This window comes from Quercus robur, chromosome 3 (assembly GCF_932294415.1).
Source record: "Quercus robur chromosome 3, dhQueRobu3.1, whole genome shotgun sequence".
In the NCBI taxonomy this organism is placed as follows: Eukaryota; Viridiplantae; Streptophyta; class Magnoliopsida; order Fagales; family Fagaceae; genus Quercus; species Quercus robur.
This window is the reverse complement of record NC_065536.1, coordinates 22,163,700-22,185,770: the sequence shown is the minus strand read 5'-3', so window position 1 is coordinate 22,185,770 and position 22,071 is coordinate 22,163,700. Positions and strand designations below refer to the sequence as shown.

The 22,071-nt window shown below is 33.9% G+C and overlaps 4 protein-coding genes across 7 annotated transcripts in view; 2 read left to right on the top strand and 2 right to left on the bottom strand.

Moving 5' to 3' along the window:
* The window catches only part of LOC126717487 (ankyrin repeat-containing protein NPR4-like), a 105,991-nt gene that overhangs the window by 52,647 nt on the left and 31,273 nt on the right, over positions 1 to 22,071 (bottom strand). The window lies entirely within an intron of this gene.
* LOC126717486 (ankyrin repeat-containing protein At5g02620-like) overlaps positions 1 to 22,071 on the bottom strand; it is an 87,516-nt gene that overhangs the window by 64,415 nt on the left and 1,030 nt on the right. The gene's annotated exons all lie outside the window — the stretch shown is intronic.
* Positions 619 to 16,339, top strand: LOC126717485 (uncharacterized). The gene is made up of 8 exons (XM_050419230.1): positions 619 to 1,199; positions 1,280 to 1,353; positions 1,465 to 1,540; positions 12,025 to 14,360; positions 14,455 to 14,712; positions 14,793 to 14,895; positions 14,986 to 15,756; positions 16,215 to 16,339. Exons 4-7 carry the CDS (start codon positions 12,052 to 12,054, stop codon positions 15,754 to 15,756), a joined length of 3,441 nt encoding a protein of 1,146 aa, XP_050275187.1. The 5' UTR covers positions 619 to 1,199; positions 1,280 to 1,353; positions 1,465 to 1,540; positions 12,025 to 12,051; the 3' UTR covers positions 16,215 to 16,339.
* LOC126717489 (uncharacterized) lies at positions 16,220 to 21,351 on the top strand. 2 transcript variants are annotated; one of them, XM_050419236.1, is made up of 7 exons: positions 16,220 to 16,361; positions 17,093 to 17,343; positions 17,451 to 17,675; positions 18,326 to 18,418; positions 18,519 to 18,620; positions 20,087 to 20,497; positions 21,029 to 21,351. In XM_050419236.1, the coding sequence occupies exons 1-7, from the start codon at positions 16,220 to 16,222 to the stop codon at positions 21,101 to 21,103; spliced, it is 1,299 nt and encodes a 432-aa protein (XP_050275193.1). In that variant the 3' UTR covers positions 21,104 to 21,351. The 2 variants fall into 2 exon arrangements, with proteins under 2 accessions (XP_050275193.1, XP_050275194.1); XM_050419237.1 differs by lacking the exons at positions 18,326 to 18,418; positions 18,519 to 18,620.

Here is a 22,071-nt window from a genome sequence, read left to right as displayed (position 1 = left end):
TCTCATTACTTTTCAAGAATAATGGGATGAACAATGAAAGAAATAACAAAATTAAAATAACAAAAAAGAATTTTTAATGGCTTGTGGCATGATGAAATTGCTTTCTTTAGATAATATTTACCTTACACTCAAGTTACTAAAGAGTTTCTATAAATTTGTCTTCAAGATATATCTAAGCCTATTGGGTTCTACAAATTGCAATTTTTTTGAAGAAGACTCATAGGAGTTTTAGTGTTTCTATGAGAAAATTAGAAGTTATCTCAAAATTAAATTGTTATATCAGTTAAAAAAATTGAAAACAATTTTCCAATATTAACAAATCACTACAAGAAAATCAGGCAATTGCGGCGGACCTATTGCGGCGGGTGGCAAAACAGCCGCTATAGGTGGCCTTATTGCGGCGCGAATTGGGCCAGCCGCTGTAGAGGAGATCTATTGCGGCGGGCCAATATCCCGCCGCAATAGTTATAGCTATTGCGGCGCGCTACAGCGGCGGGCCAATGACTCGCCGTAATAAATCTGTTTCAGCGGCCCCAAACCTAGATATAGCGGCGGGTGATTGACCCGCCGCAATAGGCCTTACATTTCCCCCCACCCAGACCTAAATTTTCCCTCTGATTTTTTTGTCCCTATTCATTTTTACCGCCGTTTCGTTTTTAGCTAGTCTCCCACGCACTCTCTCTCTCTCTCTCTCAGACGCTGAAAACCTCCTCACTGTCTCATCTCTTCCACTACCCACAAACCCACAACCACAGCCGCCACCACCACCACCTCCCAAGCCCCAACCACAGCCACCACCACCACCTCCCAAGCCCCAACCACAGCCACCACGACCACCCAAAAATCGAGCCTAGTTAGGTCCAAAAACAAATGGGTCAGGTCTAGCCCGACCCATTTGTCTTATCGTTTCTAACCCTAACGGTTCATGCCCCTAATCTAGAACCTTCCCTCGTTTTGCTTCTCATCTGAGCTCTCTTGACAGAAACCCATGGCTTGAGCGACCTGATCTCATCACCTCAAACTGGCACTGCCACCATAGGAGGCGGCTTGCTCCTCAGCAAAAAGCCTTACCAAGATTCCCATTTCTTTTTTCTGTTTATTGTTATCAAAACCCTAATTTCTTGTTTGGTACACCGCAGGACCGAAGGCACCGATTGACGCTTCGCGAGACATTCATCGCTCTGTCTATCTCTCACTTGGTCTGATTCTCTATTTCTCTCTGATTCTTTGCTGTTATTATTATTATTTTGGTTTGATTTTTTGTTTGGTTTTTGAATAGCGGCTAGGGATTTAGAGGAAATTCAAGAGCTGTTGAGTGAGGTCGATGGCACTGTAAAGCCTTCACTTTCTCAGGTAACGATGTTTTTTTTTTTTTTTCTTTGGTTAATTAAGTAATTTTAATTAATGGGTGGGTAAGGGCTTTCTCAGGTATGCTTATTATTTTTTTGTTGTTGACGATTTCAGAGATTGCAAAGCCAGTGTCTCTGCAAACAGCAAGTTCTAAATACCCATCAACGATTCCAGTGTCTCTGCTAAAAAGGTAAAGGAAAAACTCTCTCTGTGTTCGTGATTTATTTATTTATTTTTGTGTGAAAAAATTGTTCTATGATGGAGTGACACAAGTATAAAATTTTTCAAAATACCCATCAACTACATGTCTGAACTATGTTTAAGAACTGTGATTTTTCTTGGGGGGGTTTAAATGATAAAATTGAGATGGGAAGGGTAGGGTCACTTAGATCATGAACATAACCTGCATCCTTTAAAATACAAGTCATTTCTCTGATCAACTCATATAGCTCCTTAGATTGTTTATCACCCTTGAAGAAGAATTGGGACCCATTTTGAACCTCTATTCTGCTATAACTAGGCTCCTTTATGATCCCTGATTCCTGCATCACAGCCCTGACCACTGCAGCATTTTTCCAAAACCCAGAGGTGGCATAAGCATTAGAGAAGACCACATATTGTCCAGCATTTTCGGGTTCCAATTCAAAAAATTTCTTTGCTGCCAGCTTTACCAAGTTCATGTCTCCATGAACCCTATTACGTGAAAGCTGGTTAACAAACAATACAGATTAGGCTATAACACACATTATACATTGTTTCAACGAAAAACTTGCACTTTAGTAAGTGCCTAGGCAAAGTGTAGGAGAGAATGTATTGCTTTGTAATTGACTAGTTTGCAACTTTGCATAGGTTCTTTCAGTAGGTCTCAAATGAGTAGTTTATAAGACATACGTGGGATTTGAATGGCCTCAAAAGGCTTGCTGATTCACAGTTAAGATTTTCAAGTTGGATTCAGATATTGAATTTTGAACGGGAGTTGACCCCAAAAAGCTTGCTCATGTTATTCCTCCAATATATGCAATTAGTAAACAGTTACTTGAATCTGTATTTTCAAGCTGAATACTTATGTTTGTGATTTTTTTTTTTTAAATAATTTTTGGTAATCCATTTGATAAGATTTCATGATTGTAGCACGCACGAAGGGTCAGTAGAATACAAAGTTTGTAGCATGCCCAACATGAAGACTCTTTCCTTTTTTTTATTTGAATAGAAAGTGATCAAATGGGATTTAATTCTCCCTTTAAGCTGACAATAATAAATCTTAGCTATTCACAAGCAACTCATCTTATTTGATGTCTCTGCTTAGATAGTTAAATGCTAAAGTTAACATATGAAATGAAAATTCTTGCATTTTGCCAATGAATTTGCAAGTTATCAATAATCTTTAAAAACATCCCTGAACATGTCAAAGCGTTTATAAAAGCTGAACAAGTAAACATCATGTATGTTGCAATAGATACTAATGGTTACTAATTGAATTTAACATCTCCTATCATTTAAAGCTTTTGAAACCAAGCCAATCCTCCTGAAAAATACACATTAGTCAACATCTCAATCGCTGTCTCTTGAATAAGCTTGGATGGTTAAATGCTAAAGCTAACATATGAAAAGAAAATTCTTGCTTGGTGAATAAATTTACAACTAGTCACCAATTATCCTTGAATACATCCCTGAACATGTGAAGAAACATAAATGCTGCACACAAAGTGTTACTGAAGTGCATGTTACATATTGGTTATGTAAATTGAATTTTATCCTATCCTATCATTTTAAGACTTTGATACCGAGCCAATCCTCTAGAAATAACAGATTAGGCAACATCTCAATCCCTGGCTCTTGCATAGGCTGTGATTGACCTTCCACTAGCTCTTCAGCAAATGCTATATCCCAGTCAATCTCCTCCAATGACTCATCCACTTTAGGAGATTCAATCGCTAATTTCTCTGGGGGTGAGTCCTTTGAATCCAATTGTTTTCCTACTAATGTAGTTCCAATATTGTTGATCACTACCGCATCTTCACTAGCGGAATTGTCGTGATCATCATCATCGGTCAAGTCAATAATAACTCTATCACTGACAGGTTGAAACTCAGCATCAATAGCTGCAACCTTACTAGGATTTGTGGTGGTTGTCTTTGCTGATGGTATGCCATTGTTGTTGCATATAGGCTCCAATTGTTTGTTTTCTTGTATTTCAAGTGAAACGACCTTTGTTTTCTCGTGTATATGCTCAGGCTTCGTCCTTTGATCACCTTTATTCTCTTTCATCTTCTTTGCATTCTCTGGTTCTCTTACTTTTCTCTTCTTTTCTGGTTCATCATTCTTTTTAATTCGACAGAGAACATAATCTGGGAACTGCATAGGTACACAAATTAATAGCTAAGTTAAGAGTCTATCAAAGTAGTTGACCATCACTGATGGGTTAACAACGTTGTCTTTAACAAATGTTCAAATAGGATAATGCTAATACAGTAGATAAAAGGCAAAGCCAAACAACAGTGGCAGAAGTAATTGGATTTGTTTTTCTCAATTAAGTACATGAACTTATATTACAAGAGAATTGAAATGAAAATGAATTGAAACTTGGTCACGATGTGATTATTGTCTACAATCATAATCTTTTTGTAGAACCTATTGATATATGAAGTTTAGTGGGTCCATTGAAAATATTAATGCGGAAAACTATTTACATAAAAACCAATTTCTTAATTTCTAGTGTGCCCCATGTTGGATCTAAACTCCAAAAAATTTCCAAAACCCAGATCAGAAGGGCGAGAACCTAGCAACTACCAACTTTATTAGTGACATGGTCTCGTTTAGAAACCTAAAGCAACCAGAGAAAATTTAATGTTGTTAGAGATATTATGCCCAAAAGACCTAAATTTATTGTAGTTTTATCATCTATGTACTCGTATAGCAATCATGCTAACCCTAAATTAATTTAGGGTTAACCTGGCGTTCTTTAATATTATAAACCAAAACCTATACCCAAACTTCTCAAATATTAAAAATTACCCCTAAACTTTTTTTTAAATTTTCAAAAGATGTATGGTTGCCCCCCTCTCCAATATTAAAATTTTACCCCTAAATTTACCTAAAATTTTCAAAAGAAATATGATTAATTAACCCCCAAAAATCTTTTTATTTCTTATATAAGACTATTAAATTGGTTCAATTTTTATTTTGTTGTTCTTATTGTTATTATTTTTTTAAAGCCCAAGGACGTCCAATTAAATCAATTAGATATCAAACATTGATTCTGTGTCTACTCCAAAACCAAATATATCTATCTATATAATTATTATTATAGGCTGTGCACGTCTAAAATATATAGTGAAAATAAACCACCCAAAAAATAAAATAAAATAAAAAAAAGTTTTGAAAAAGTAGTAATTAATTTGCTTACTTTTGCATGTGGAAGCATGGAGGCATCAAGGCTATACTCGTACATGATCCAACGGCCATCATCGTTCACCGACTTAGAACTACTCTCATACCGATACCTTTTCTTCAACCCATGAACCCTGATCGGCAGCGTTGCCGTCTCAGTCTCAAGAGCACTAGTTTTGTCGTCACAATAAATCTTGACGCCGGAGTCCTCGCCTTTCCATGCACCCTTGTCCCCTACCGTCCGATCAAAACGTGTGCCCTTGACACTCTTCTTCTTCAGCTTTGTGAACACTCTTTTTCTTGTAATTTTGATATTGCTATAGATGTTTGTTTTAGGAACATCACGCATCAGTTACTGGTTTTACAAGGTCTCTTCCAAGAGATGTGTTAGACTATGAGAAAGTTTGGGGAGCCATTGGTTTGGTCACGATTCGGTGATTGTGATGTGTTAAAGTTTTTGGGTAATTAAGTGATCAGCAGATACACATAATGGTTGAAGAATGTGGCCATCATCTAGATATGAGTTACATTAAATGTTTCTGATTAATTTGGAATTGTAACTGTGACATGTTAATTAAGGAGGTAATAGAGAGTATGACTTTGGATATGATAGAATGGTGAAAAACAATACATGTGGCTAACTGTGATTAGTCTGTTCAGGGTCCATAGCCAACTCCAAAATTATTAGGACTAAGGCTGGGTTGTTGCTGTTGTATTGGGGAAATTTTGTTAAAATCCTTATGGAGCAATCAGTCTAGGTCATCGAATGAAATCCATGTTTTGATTTGGGTCATATTGTCACTATGATTGTGATTGTGGCACATATTTAACTTTAACACTTGAAATAAATTTCTCACATATGACATAACACATATGTGATCCCATGGTAGTGGTAGTCAATTTTGCATAATTGCTTGATCTTCCTTGGGCATTGCATGGTCATTCTGTGGCTATTTTTTGTCCGCTGTTGTTCCCCTGTCAAAAAGTGAAAACATTTCATATATGTAGTTCCTCACAAGGATCTGGACAAGGATTATTTTTATTGCTTCATTATCTCTGTTTCTCTTTGTCTAAGTTGTTAATAATTAACAGAGAGTTTATTGGTACTTATTCTTTTAAGACTGCTTCTATTTCAGAAGAAAGGAAACGCCGAGAGCAAGAGTGTGCACAACTGAAGGGCCTTGTTGAAGAACTTGAAAGTGCGTGTTTATCAATACTTAAACATAACTCTTGTTTTTAAGTCTATTTTATCTCTTAATATTTCCTTCCCCATGCATATATGTTTTTTATTTTGAATCTATAGAAATTGTTGAGTCTGATTTTGAAACTCTTCCACCTTTCTTCTGAATTGGAAGCTACAGGCTCCTCTAGCTTATGATTACTTATGTGCACAAAGGTTTTGAAGTGCTGTGGAAGGAACATTTTCTTCGATTATTGCTTTTTGTTGTAGAAACATTTATGATATTACCTTTTGATATGGTCTTCTTGGGTAAATATGAAGGAAAATGTTACATCTTTGTGGCATTCTAACTAATATTATTGTTTTGTATTTTCTGCCAAATCAGCTTATAGATAAATATTGACAAATGGCAGGTGGTAGTTATACAGTTGTCACAAATCACAATAAATGTTGGTTGAAGTTAAAAATGTGTCTATCTTTCAACCTATATGTATATCCGAAGGATAACACACTATCAAGTCTATGAAATTCTATATGTATTATTTTTGTGATCTTTTAAATTTATGAAATTCTATGTCTGGTATTTTCTGTTTTTGTTAGTACCATGGGTTAAAAATGTGACCAAATGAATGTGTAGAACCTTTGAACATTTGGATTTCTATATTGAAACCATGCAGGCTTAATAAGCATTTGGAATTTACAAGAGATGTGAAATGAGTCATTTTTTTTTTTTTTTCCTTTTTAGATAGTATAATACATTTGATTAATAATTTTTTTTTTAATTATTTGTAAGGTTAAAGGTAAAAATTATTCGTATTTTTTATTAGGTAAGACCATAATAATTTGTATCTACTAATAAACCAATGCTCAAAAAGCCTAGATGTAATGTATGATTCCAAGCATCCACTTAGGTGGGTAGTCATAAATTTTACATATTGGGGGAGGGGGGAGAGAGATTTTTAGAATAATAAAAAAATACTTATTCTTAAAAAAAACAATTATATATATATATATATATATATTTTTTTTAACTCCGTTAAAAGTTATGAGCTCCTCTCACTAAAGAGAGGAAAAAGAATAGTTAAATCTTATAAATTCAAAAACTCAAGAGGAATTTTTAGGGAATTAAAAATTATCTTATAAATCTATATGTATATTATAAATGGACTAAAGTACATGTTTGCTTTCTCAAAGTTGGGTGTTTTCATTTTGGCTATTTATGTTAAAATTTTAATTTTCATAAAGCGTCAAAAAGAAAAAAAAAATAAAAATACTAAAACACACATTAAGGAACCAAATATAAATCATAAACCATAAATCTTAAAACGAAAATAATCAAAGTAAAAATATCCATAAATTTTAAAGGCCAAAGCATATTAACATTCATCATGGATTTGGACCACAAATCAAATTGCATATCTTGTAAGGCTGTGGGCCTTATGCCCTTATGGCCTTATCTTTCAGTTGGTTGTATGACCTTCATTGTTCGTGGTTGATATGGGTCCTTCGGCCTATTTTGGCACTCGCTGATGAGCTTGGGCCCTTAAGGTCTGCCATGTAATTTGCCTAAAAAAATAGTCTCTATTTTTTAACCAAAAAAAAGATAATAGCTTACATGGTCATAAACTCATAATATAACTCATAAAAAGCATTCAAATTTCACATTAGCCTAAGTGGGTTTTTAGCAAATTTATTAGCCTAAAAAACTCACCTTATTAATTTTTCTAATCTACTATTTATAAAAAACTACATCAACCTCAGTACTCTATTATTCTATTTTAATATTATTTTCTCCCTCTTCAAATATATTTTTTTAACCCATTCTTCCCAATGTGTAAATAAAATAAGATTTTTATTTAGTGTCATGAGTGAACAGTGCTCATTAGATGTACTTAGTACACTGTCCATTGTTAAGTTTTTAGGACAAAATATTGAGGTTGATGTGTGGAAGTTTTGGTTGAATGGGAAAGATAAAACTACACTAGGGACAGATAAGAGATAATAAACTGCATATCTCAGTATGCTGGAGCATAGCTAGGATTATCTTCAATTATGGTTGAAACCCACCATGGCCAATGGCTCTTAACCTTCCAAAAGAGTTGCCAAAAAGATAGCCATGAAAACTCTTGAAAACAATTGGAACTGTATTTTGTTGACAATGTGGCTCATTGTGTTCCTATTGTTACATTCATTGCCCCCTTTTAAATCCTCTTTGTATTACCATTACTTTTCAAATTTTGTTTTGAAAAACATTGGGCATCTTTCCCAGGACCACGAGCCACCATCACATTCAACTATTCTCCAGAAAATTTAGTGGTCTTACAAATTGTGTAGAGAGGGGTAAAAAAAACCTGATTTCTATTCCAATTAAAATGTAGAGACAAGTAACAATGTTTTTTTGGTATTTGACAATGTTGATATAACTTGAAGCAAATATGATTGTAAAAGTTTGACAAAAATGACACTGTTAGAACTATGAACAAATAAAGAATAAAAGTATCATGGGTCAACAGTCAACTAAACTTAGGAGTCTCAACATTTTAATTGAATAGAAATCGGATAATTCAACAAAGCCTTTCAAGCACCCTTATGACCAGCTCATATATATATTTTGTCATTTTTCACATTTTGCAGTCTTTCCCCGTTGCCTTATTCAACAAACATGCGCTTTTGATGACAAATAAAAATGACATATTCCTCATTTTTTCACCTTGTTTTGAACAGTTAAATTAAATGATTTATCTTTAACAAGTAGTAGTAATTTATCCATAATCTAGCTAGAATAGGTGCTCTTCCTTCCTTTCAAACCCTCTCCAGTCAATATTTATCATTTAAGTTAAAAATTTATGGGTGGGGGAACTGGGAACTCACTCATTGAGAAAGAGTTTGTGCCTATTTTTGGGAAGGATTGCAAAAAATTTACATAAAAGAAAATTTTACACTATGCAAAGCTATTTTGGGAACAATATTCTCTAGTGAAAGGCTAGTACGGTTTGCTAACACTATTCTGAAGCATGCTTTTGTATGTAACAAAATCCTCTTTATTTCATAGAGTTCATTTCATAGTTGAGATTTTATTTCTTGGATTAACAATTCACATCATTTAAATACACCTTTAAGTTTGTAATATAAACTATGAAATGGATCCATTTCAAACTGAGATGATTTTGATATTCTTTTATATATATATATATGTGTGTGTGTATGTAGTTAGCTTTGTGGAATAGTATTTCCACTGAACAAAGCCTTGCTAATTGGAGGTTAAGGGAAACTGTTTTTTGTAGAAGCAAAATTGAGTCCCTTGGGCATCTGTTTTTTTTTTTAATTTTTTTTATTTTTTTTATTTTTTGTTCTTTCTTTAATAGAATTTTGGGTGATGTTCTAGAGTGTTGTCTTTGTAAGATTCAACTGAAATATGCTGGTAACCAGAATACAAATGATCATGAAAAATAACACGAATTTAATCACCTACCTTTTGATGGCATGAGTTAAAGAAAAACTAACTAGTAACAACAAAAATTAACTCATGTGCACACGGCATGGGCAAGCCTTCCTCTCCTAGCTCCTTCTTCTTTCAAGATGACTCTCGATGGGGCAAGATAGGGTTTCATCTAATGTTAGAAATAGAGAAGAAGCCTAGCTTTAATGTTTATAGTGAGCATCCACTCATCATAGATTAAGCTTCAAATTACACACTCTATCTCACATCAAATTACACACTCTATTTTATGATATTACCTTTTGATATGGTCTTCTTGGGTAAATATGAAGGAAAATGTTACATCTCTGTTTTAACTGAGTTGTTTAGCTTTTTTGGCTTTTGAGTGTTTGACAAATTGCATTAAACAATGCTTTAAAGTGGTAGATTTTTAAAGCATGATTAGTGAATTGTAGAGTTTTTTCCCTAAAAGCTTCAAATTTTGGCTTCCTAATCATGAAGGTTGATGTAGTTGAGCTTTAAACTAGTTTCGTATTGGGGAGGGTTTGGGAATTGGGATAAGCGTAGGTCTTAGTTTTTTTTATTTTTTTATTTTATTTTTCTGAAATACATTGAAAATGCTGTTAGTATTAGTTGTATGTATAATTTATAGGTTTTTAATATATTTCATTCTTTATTTAGGTTTTTTTTTTTTTTTTTTAAATGCTGAATAAGCTCGAATTCTTATATATTTTTATTCTTTACTAATAATTTGAGTCTGAAATATATGGAGTGGAGTATATATGAAGCTAACCAAACCATGATATGACTTACAGTGAAAGAGCTTATAAATCCCTTTGTGAATTCCTTCCTTCAAACCCAAAATTCTTTTTTTTCTCTTTTATAGTATGTTGGAACTCTGAGTGTATAAAGGGGATGCCAATTTTATTTTATTTTTTTTTTACAACAGGTCAGAAACTTTATTAAACTAAAAAAAAAGTACATGTATAAAGAAAAATGCTATACATACAAGCCAACGTGTAGGTAGAGATTATCAAAATTCTTCCCATTTTTTGTCTTTTTTTCTTTTATAAATAAAATAATAGACCATTAAGTCAGTTTTACATCAACTGTTATTATGAGAAAAAGGCTTGTATCTTGCACTTTAAAGTTCTATGGTAGTATTTCCCTATTCAAAAAAAGTTCTGTGGTAGTATGAAAATCTCAATAGAAAATATATATATATATTTATTTATTTATTTAAAACAATCATTAATAAGAGATATTAAGAATATTTGTATAGATTCATATCAAAAATCATACAATGAAATAATAATAAAATATAAGGCAACTCTACTAAATTTATTTATCGTATGTGATGCTTATGTGTATGGCATCTGATTAAGTCATATCTGATTAAGTCATATTCTAATGGTAAAGATTTAAAGAAATGCATATAGGCATAATTGCACTCTGCAGGTCTTATGTAATTACAATTTGCATTTATGGATAGCTATTTCAATTATAATAAACAATATTTCAATAAGGGACAAAACTAAGTGTAAATTTCCATTGCAAAAAATGCATTTCAGTTTCCATAACATAATAAAACGAATGGCCATTACAATTGTCTTTACCTAAACAAGATAAGAAACTAAATACTCTTTCAAAACAATTGTTACTACAATCTTTCACAATGAATAAACTACAATTCACCTATTCTAAGTACAAGTTCTTTCCTTGGCCTTTTGCTTTCACTAAACAAATTAAAATGACCACCACAACAACAAATCAACTTCTACAATTTGAGTTCCCTCAGAAAAGCAATTGCTCCCATTTCAAGATATGATTCCTTTGTGACTCACTCTCAACTAAATTGCTTTGAAGTGAGTCTTGTTTGAAAATTAACTTAGGTTTATATGTATTCTTTTCTTGTTGGCAGATTGCAAAAAGAAGAGGCACTATAAGTTTGTGTGATCAAAGCAAGTGAAGTTGGTGAAAGACTTAAGGTTTGCTCTCTCTCTCTCTCTCTCTCTCTCTTTGTGTTTGTGGTGGGTTGTTGAATTGGGGCAAGCAGGTGGCTTGCATGGAGTAATAAGGTGGTTTTAGCTGATATTGGGAGTGTTGATTGTTTTGTGTAATATTGGATGATTGTTGTTGAGTTGTTTTTATTTAATTAATTCATTTTAAACGCTTCTCTCTATCTTTTTCACACATATGGAACGCTAAAATGAAATTGCATATTTAAAGAGATGTCCATTCTTAAAGAATATTGCTAGTAATGATGTTATAGTTACCAAATGTATTGATAACTTCTCTATTCATTTAAATTCATTGTTTGATTAGGAACATAGCTAAAAGTGAATGAGTAAAGATGATTGTTGTTGAGTTGATTTTATTTGATTAATTCATTTTAAGGGCTTCTCTCTATCTTTTTCACACATGGAATGCTAAAATGGAATTGCATATTTAAAGAGATGTCCATTCCTAAAGAATATTGCTAGTAATGATGTTATAATTAACAAATGTATTGGTAACTTTTCTATGCATTTAAATTCATTGTTTGATTAGGAACATAGCTAAAAGTGAATGATTAAAGATGATTTGTTTTTTAAATTAAAGTGAAATTGTGTAAATGAAATGTATGTTAACTCTTGATTTGTGTTTTCATGAAATCACATTATAGGTATTTCTTGCAAATCACTTTATAGCAATGGATAAGAGTTGGATGAAAATTACCAATAGAAGGTCACAAGAATATTTAGATGGAGTTCAACAGTTTCTGAATTTCGCATCTAACCATGCATACCCGGATGGAACAATTTCATGTCCATGTAAAAAATGCGTGCATACGAATTCATGGCCTATAGATGTTGTACAGGCTCACTTAGTGTCAAAAGGGATTTGTAGGGGTTATAACCCTTGGGTTTTTAATGGGGAAATATCATCTGCGAAGACTTCTACTGAAATTCCTAGTAGTCATGTCCAAGAAAACCCAATAGAGTATGCCGATCTTCGTGACATGTTGCATGACATGTTCCCCATACAAGATATGACATCTGCGCCAATGGAAGAAGTCCCTAGTGTGCAACAACCCACAGAAGGTCCTGCAGAAGGTCCTAATGAAGATGCACTTAAGTTTATGAAATTGCTTGAAGATGCTAATCAACCTTGTTATGAAGGTTGTAAGTATTTTAGCAAATTGTCAGCCATTGTGCATTTGTACCACATGAAGTGTCTTAATGGTTGGACTAACAAATCATTTACCATGTTGCTGGAATTTTTGCTTGATTTTCTCCCTTCAAATTCTAAGTTGCCAAAAGATTATTATGAGGCTAAGAAGATTATTAAAGATCTGGGCTTGAGTTATGAGAAGATTCATGCTTGTCCTAAAGATTGTGTTTTATATTGGAAGGAGAATGCCAACCTTGAAGCTTGTCCAAATTGTAACCTTTCAAGATGGGAAAGTAATGAGTCTAAAGGTCAACAAAGTACTAATGCTTCCTCCAAGAAAAGAAAAAAGAAAGCTGCAAAGATTCTACGATGGTTCCCTTTAAAGCCAAGATTGCAACGGCTATTTATGTCTCCTGAAACAGCCAATCATATGAAGTGGCATGCCAATGGTCGTGTGAATGACGGGTTAATGAGACATCCTGCTGATTCTGAAGCTTGGAAGTCATTTGACCGTAAGTATGTAGAGTTCTCATCCGAACCTCGTAATGTGAGGCTTGGATTAGCAGCTGATGGATTCAACCCGTATGGAAATATGAGTACTACTCATAGTACATGGCCTGTCATTTTGATCCCATACAATCTCCCTCCATGGATGTGTATGAAAAGATCTTATTTCATGCTATCATTATTGATTCCCGGTCCAACCTCACCCGGGAACGATATTGATGTTTTCTTACAACCCCTAGTAGAAGAATTGAAGGAGTTATGGGATGTTGGAGTAGAAACGTTTGATGTGTCTTCCAAAAAATCATTCCAAATGCATGCTGCATTATTGTGGACCATAAATGATTTTCCTGCATATGGTGATATCTCGGGTTGGAGTACCAAAGGATCTCTTGCATGTCCCTCTTGTAACTATGATAAACAATCTCGTTGGTTAAGATATGGAAGAAAATTTAGTTACATTGGACATAGGCGATTTTTGGATAGTGATCATAGATTCCGTAAGCAAAAAAAATCATTTGATGGGAATATTGATAACAGATCAGCTCCGATTACAATATCCGGAGGGGAAATCATGTTACAAACGGATGCTGTAGCCGATCATGTGTTTGGGAAGAAAAAAGTTAATTTGACCAATAAAAGAAAAAGAGGGGAAGAAGCCTTAACTGTGTGGAAGAAGAGAAGTATATTTTTCACCTTGCCTTATTGGGAGTACCATGTGTTGCGTCACAATCTTGATGTGATGCATATTGAGAAGAATGTAGTTGATAATATAATTGGTACATTGTTGAACTTGGATGGCAAGACAAAGGATAACTTGAAGGCACGCCAAGATTTAAAAGATATGGGTATAAGAAGTGAACTTCACTTGAAAAAGGTTGGGAATGATCAGACATGTATGCCACATGCTTGCTACCATATGAATGCTAGTGAAAAGGATGGTTTTCTGCAAGTTTTGAAAGATGTAAAAGTGCCAGATGGATATTCTTCAAACATCTCACGTTGCGTTAAACTCAAAGAACGCAAGATTAGTGGGATGAAGAGCCATGATAATCACATCTTAATGCAGCAGCTTTTTCCAATTGCAATACGTGGATCTTTGCCCCCTGAAGTGAGTAGGCATTTAATTGACTTATCTTGTTTCTTTAGGGAGATATGTTCCAAAGTACTAAATGTGGAGGAACTTGGGGCTCTTGAGAAGAGAATTGCAGTGACATTGTGTGAGTTGGAAAAGATATTCCCTCCCTCTTTCTTTACCGTGATGGTACATGTAGTCATGCATTTGGCTAGCGAAGCCAAAATTGCCGGTCCAGTTCATTATCGTTGGATGTATCCCATAGAGAGGTAACACATATAAGAACTTGGTCTATTTGTTTATTTGTTTTTATTTTTTTTAAACTTACCAATTGTACGTTGTTGATCTTGGGTTTTCCAATAGGTACTTGTCAAGGCTTAAGTCTTATGTGCATAATAAAACTTATCCAGAAGGCTCCATTGCGGAAGGGTATATAGCAGAGGAATGCTTAACATTCTGTTCACGCTATTTTAAATCTGTTGAAACTGTATTTAATCGGCCTGTAAGGAATGTTGAGGAATCCATGGGTGCAATGGTGAGCATTACACTAGATTCAAATTCATGGATCCAAGCACATCGTTATGTGCTATTCAATTGTGAAGAAATCACCCCATTTCGCGAGTAAGTGATATCCTTGCGTATCCTTTAACGACATTCCAATGCAATACTCTAGCTTAACACTAACACGTTTGTGTACACAGTGAACATATAGCGGAGATTAAGGCTGGTTTCCCTTCTCATGTGACTAATGATGTTATTCAAAAGCAGCACATAGAGAAATTCTGCAACTGGTTTAGGGAATATGTAAGTAAAGCATATATACATATATAACACTATTTTCGGTTGTAACACTTTAGATAGTATACTTATAATAAAAATCTTTCTCTATAATAGGTGATGTCAATGGATGCCTCTAAGAAAAAGGAAATCTCTGATAAAGTTAGATGGCTTGCTCGATATCCAGATAATGAAGCAAAAAGGTTCAAGCGTTATGTTATAAATGGTTTGAAGTTTCGCACCAAAGATTTTGAGGCAACTAGGAAAACTCAAAATAGTGGAGTTTGTGTTGTTACTGAAGGTGGTGCTACTTATTATGGTGTACTAATCGATATTATTGAATTGAACTACTCTGACAAGTATCGATATGTATTATTCAAATGTCAATGGGCTGATGTTATTAGTGGGAGAGGATGCAAAAAAGATGAGTTTGGATTTCCCCTTGTCAATTTTTCAAGATTGATACACACAGGTGATCGATTGATTGATGAACCTTATGTATTAGCATCCCAAGTTTCGCAAGTGTTTTATGTGGAGGATGTGAGACATAAAGATTGGGTAGTAGTGGTCAGAACCAAACCTAGGGAGGTGTTTGATGTTGGTATTCAAGCTTTAGATGATGATGATGATGAAGTGGATACATATATGGAGAATGTCCCTTATAATGTAACTACTGATGATGCATGTGATGATGTAAATGACAACCATGCTTGGGCTCGAGTTGATGAAGAAGGAACCATTTATGATACACCGTTGATTAGTGAGGATGAATTTCTTGAACAAGACTTTATCGATGATGAAGAGCTTAGTGATGATGTTTATGAGTCTAATAACGATGAGTCCAATGATGATGGATCCAATGATGATGAGTCTAGTGATGATGACTAGGTTGTGCCCCTTCTTGCACATTCTTTAACAAAATTCATTATTGCTTAATAGGGAAAAAAAGAAAAGAAAAGAAAAGAGGTATTTTTAACACTGAACTGAGTTGTTTTGTAACAATTTACATTGAACTTCATAGAATGGATGAATGTTAAAGTGACAAATACTAACTTTTTATTAGCTATATATTATTTTTGCTATTATGATGAACTTTAGAGTAATTTTATTACATGTTTCTTAATTGGGGCTTGAAATTATTATTATTATTTTCTAAATTCCAAAACTTGTTATCTTGACTTAAGCCTACAACATTGTACTTGTTAAATTCTAATGTTGAATTATATGACTATATAATAATTTGTGTTGTTTTAGTGTTGAAAGTAGTTGGAGTTGTTGTATTTGCAATTACTTGTACCATTACTTGTCATTGTGCTTATGTACTTATTTATTTTAGACTTTGACAGTTGAAATGGCAAGGAGAAAGGCAAATCTGCGCACACGTCCCAAGAGTGTTACATTACAAAGCGGCGGGTCACAAGATGCGGATGAAGTGGGGGACCAAGACATGCATGACGCTTCTACACAAGTTTCTACACAAGTTTCTACACAAGGTATGAGCTTTTTAGTCAAAAGTTTACCATTTATATGGAAGGTATGGGTAGAAGCAACTGAATATGTATATATATATATATATGATTTGATTTGGGGAAGATCATTTGTAAAGATACATTAACCATTAAAGGAGAAGATTCTATTGAGTTTTGAAGAAAGGAAGCAATGAAAACTACAATAAGTGAACAAGATATGTCCCATTATTAATTGGTCAAAATATAAATTGATGACAACTACAGCTAACTCCCACATATGTAAATTATCAATATTTTCACAAGGCATAAAGATGAGTCAATTTGATTCATAAATGTTTAAGTCTAGATCATGAGAAAGAATAAGTTTTGAAATCTCACATTGGCTAGAAAAAATTATAAGAATGTGCATTATTTTAAATAATTAGGAGTAGGAAGTTATTATGTTATAATTGTGATGGTAATGTAGCTATTGTTTATGGTGTAAGTTTAATCTTGTAAGTTATCTAGTGAGAAAGTTTAGGAGACAAACTTTATTTGATGTGTTATCAATGTAAGAACACTTTAGGTATATTGGGGATTATAACAAATTTAAATTGTGTGTGCATGTTGTGTTGCTTGCATTTATTGTTTTGCTTATTTTTCAACAAGGTTTATGCAATTCCTCACATGTTGCAAAAAGAATAATAACCACCCATGTTTTAAAAGGCTAGCTTTATATGTCTTGTTGTTTGACATTGGATATTTTCTCCTTTTAGGATCAGATGTGCAACCAGCTAAACGTGTCACTCGCGGGCCAAACAAGTACTTGGAAATTTGGGATCTTCCTGATGATCAAGAAATTGAGTTGCCACTAAATAGCATGTATCAGCCGGTTGATGAGGGGGCAAGGACTTTCACTGGTTTCTTGGGTACGATTGCACGGAAACCCCACATGTGCCCGATTAAATACCTTGACTGGAAGGTCATGCCAGAAGAACTTAAAGAAGAGTGTTGGCGTCTTGTAAAGGTATTAAAACAGTTATAATACTTGTAATTATGACGTTTTGTACTAGGTTTGATATAAGTATTTTAGCATGAAAACATTTGTAATTTGATAACTCAATTTGATTGTAGCGAAAATACCAAGTCCCTGATAATCCTAAGGCATATGAGGGTTTGAAGAAATTTACTTTACAAAAAATTGGGAAGGCGTGGAGAGATCATAAGTGTAGGCTAAAGGCTAAGTATTATATACCGCATTCAAGAAACAAAGCACGGGTGAAGAGCAACGGACCTAGGAAATGCATACCAGAAGATTGGAATATACTTGTTGATCATTGGTATTCTGATGATGCAGTGGTATGTTTGTTTTCTCTCTCTTTTCCATCATGGATCATACTAAAAGTAGAATAATTATTGAGAAATTGAGAGAATACATATTGGATTGCTTTTAGATAGGATTAGCTAGAACCTTTATTTGGGATTTTTGTGAAACTGGTATATATGAGATCGAAATTGTGTTTTATATTTCATATTTGTTTCATTTGGTAGAAATCTTGGAGTAAATGTTGGTTTGTCAAGGTTCAAAAACAAAGGCAAGTGTGTGGTGTGGAGATTTTTTTAATAGATTCTAGCTTTCTTTTAAGATTTTTTGCTTTGGCCTATAATAATTTTTCTTAAAATGAGTTAGCTTTCTTAAAAGCGCCTAGTTTTCATTTATCAAAAGTATTCATCATTAAATCAGTACTGTTATATCAATCATTAAGCTTCTAGTCCAAATGGAAGGTATAGACATGCTATGCTCCTGTAAATGAAATAGTATGGGAAACTTGGGTCTCTTCACTCCATGATAAAAGATGCTCAGCCAAAACTTATTACCTTTAGCATTTAGTTTCTCTCATTCTTTTATACCAAATGATATTTTTGACCATTCTGACTTTATTTAGCTAAAAGTACCTTTAGATACTTAAAACATACTGTATATAAACATGTAATTTTGGTGAATGTAGATAGAGTCAGATAAGAATAAGGACCGTCGTTCTAAACAGGATGACATACATACTGGTGGTTCATGTGGCTATGCTATGCACGCTGCAAAAAAGGTAATATGTATGATGACTATTTTTTAAATGATTTTGACTTCTCCTAAGTTTACTTAGAATCAATATTCATCACTACATAAATATGCTGTTCATAATGTAGGCAAAAACGGATGGACATCCTGTAGAGCGTGCAGTATTATTTCAAATTCTACATACTCGTAAAGATGGATCTGCAGTTAATCCTGCAATGAAAGAAAAAATGGTAAGTAATTTCTGCATTGTAGTTAGGGGTAAACAAAATAGGAATTCAAGAAACAATATTATAGTTTTCCCTATGAAGTTGTCTTAAAGATGAGCTTTGTTCAAATAATTCAAGTCTTAGGTCTTGCAAAATATTGTATAACTAGCATGTCTTTTTTGACAAAAACCAAGCATAAAAAGAAATCCTATGTGGTTGTTTGAACACTTGTGTAACTATTTTGAATCAATGATAATAGTTATGAATGATTTTTTAAAATGATATTGTACTATATGAAACAATAATCATAATGTAACAATAATCATAATGTTATGAATGATTCTACCGTCAAAAAATTGAAAGATGACGAAATTTTAAAGTGATATCGTACTATATGAAACAATAATCATAATGTAATTTTTCTTTCTTTCTTTCTAGTGGCACCATATCATCTTGACAATTACGCAACTTATCAATCTTATATATTGACATAAAGTGTAAAGATATAAATTAGTCATAACTTGCATAAAGTGTAACCATATTAGTTTACTGCTAGTAGTGCTGCAAATTAATCTTAGAGTATATATACAACTTGCTAAGATTTTTATTACAACAATTCTAGTTATTATATACACCCCGAAACTTTGAAACACATTATGTTCTTAATATATATATATATATATATATATATTTATATTTATATAACTTCTATTGTAAAATTTATAATTAGAATAGTCTATTACCATATGTGGGATCTACATAACAAATAGTCTCCAATTTTTAATCAAAAAAAGTAAGGTTAAAAAAAACGTTTTCAATTGTATAGAACCTTTACATTGTATCAATCGCAGCTATTACCATTAGTGGATGTCAAAATCATGAGGGTAATGATTAGTATATAGACCCTATGTAATAAATTATACTTGTTTTAATTTTACTATTAGTTTTAATCTTACATATATTTTGGTATTAACGTATGTAATAATTAGCAATATTGTTTTTTTCTTAAGGAGATGAGTTGTGATACATTGATTTTCAAGAAGGGACAAAGCTTAAAATAGACCACATATGGTAGTGTTTCCTCCATTGTCGACAACAATAAAATTTAAATCCTTGAAATCTATTTGTTTCCATTCATAGTTGACCTTATAATACCAAAATTTTTTGGTTTCACAATCACCACATAATGGATGTATATGACTTCCTTTTTTTTTTTTTTTGGGAGAGGTTCATGTGGTGAGTTGCTTGTAGAATGTCAATTTTCTCTTAACGGTTATTGGTTGTTGTGGCAAAGTAGCACCAACAATTTTGGCACTGGTGCCTTTGGTTATGGTGAGGGGGACGCTAGCTTTGTGTGCATAATTTTTACATCGTTCTGGGTTTTATTGGTGCTTGCTTGTCTTATCCTATATATATGTATATATATGTTATGAGGTCATTTTAACTATATGATTTCTAACTTTTTTTTGTTTTGTTCAAACTCATATCAGGACAAAATGAGGGAATTGTTGGCTGACCCTGAGAATCAATTGCAGTCATCTGACACAAGTGGTAGTATTGCATGGTCAAGAGATGATGTGTTTGCCAAAGTGATGGGTAAGGAGCACAAAGGTCGCATTCGTGGGGTAGGATTTGGTCCAACCCCAAGTGGTCAAAGTAGCAAGACTGCTCTCACGGACAGTGAAATACGATTAAGTCAAGCAAGGGACGACGAAGTTGCACAATTGAAGGCTTCCTTGGCTACTATGGAGGAGAAACTAGCAGGTTTTGACGAAATGAAGGAAAAAGTTAGTCAATTCGAAGAAATGGAGCAAAGAATGGAGGAAAGAATGGAGCAAAGAATGGAGCAAAGAATGGCTCGCCTGCTTCAACAGATGCAACAAACTACACAATGCAATCAGGTATGATAAATGAATTGAGTGTCAATTTATATGTAGTAGGAAAGGAACGTTAAATGTATGGTTACTAATTAATATTTACTTGTGGTAATTAGCTAGAAAGATAATTACATATTTAGTAATTACATTAGCTAGAAAGATATTTATTGATAGTATTTACTTGTGAATTGTGACGGTATGAATCTGTTGATCTGTAACATTGATAAAGGATGGTGAAGGAAAAAGATTTCTACAAGCACCATGTTATTAATAGATGTTTATGGAATTATGTAGTGACACCTTTGCATCCTTTGAATTCTATATCAAGGGACCTCCCAACACCAATCATTTTGATTTCATCTCATTAGTTGTCTTCTTGTGCCACTGCTTTGTAATTTCAAAACTAGGAAGCTGCAAAGAGAGGTGGTCCTCCCATAAAAGATCAAGAAACATGTCTTAATTTAACTTGTTTCCATTTTTTTTATCTTGGTAATATTTTCTTGTCATTCTATTTCATTTGTACGCACTTATTAAATAATCATACTTTGTATGTAGGATCTTTCTCCGGTCGAACAATCTCCACCTCTCCCCAGATCATCAGCTGCATCTCATCAACCAAGAAGCTTATAAGTTTTATCTTGGAGTTCTTGGACTTTTTTGTGTACGAAGAACTATGGAAGAACAACCGCATTTTTTGCAAGTGTTGAAAGATAATTTTAAACACTTTGAAATTTTGATTATAGTATTAGATTAATTTCAGCGGTTGTTTTATTCAAATCACCACATCTTTTTTTTGTTAATTTGAAGATGGTGGTTATAGATAATGCTATGTATTTGATAATACATTTCTATGTTAATATTACGTTAGTTTCAAGACATTTGTGGTATTGTTAATTAATTATATTTGTGGTATTATGTTAGTAGAGTTAAAAATATTACAGGTCCTTTGTAACAGGTTTGTGAACAATTTACAGCAGTTTTAAAACCCAATGGAAAAAAAAAAAAAAAACCTATAGCGGCGGTCAAAAAGCGCCGCTAAAGGTGCACATTTTACCCTTTAAATAAATACCTATAGCGGCGCTTATCGCCTGCCGCTAAAGGTTGAAACATATAGCGGCGGGCACGGACCCGCCGCTAAAAGTATAATTAGACGTTCTGATCTAATGTCTATAGCGGCGCTTTTTTTCCGCCGCTAAAGGTCGGGACCAATAGCGGCGGGTCTTGCCCGCCGCTAAAAGTACAATCTGCCATTTTGATTGATTGGCTATAGCGGCGCTCTTTACCCGCCGCTAAAGCTCGGGACATTAGCGGCGGGCATTTCCCCGCCGCTAAAACTCAATGCCACGAGTTGTGAAGACATATTGCGGCGGGGAAATGCCCGCCGCAATAAACCTTCACCCGCCGCTAAAACATATACCTATAGCGGCGGTTTTTGGGACCGCCGCAATTAACCTACAGCAGCACTGCATGACCGACGGGACTGCCCGCCGCAATAGCACCCGCCGCTATAGGTCGTATGTACCTTTAGCGGCGGTTTTTGGGGTTTTAGCGGCGGTTCTGGACCGCCGCAAATGCCCGTTTTTCTTGTAGTGAATGTT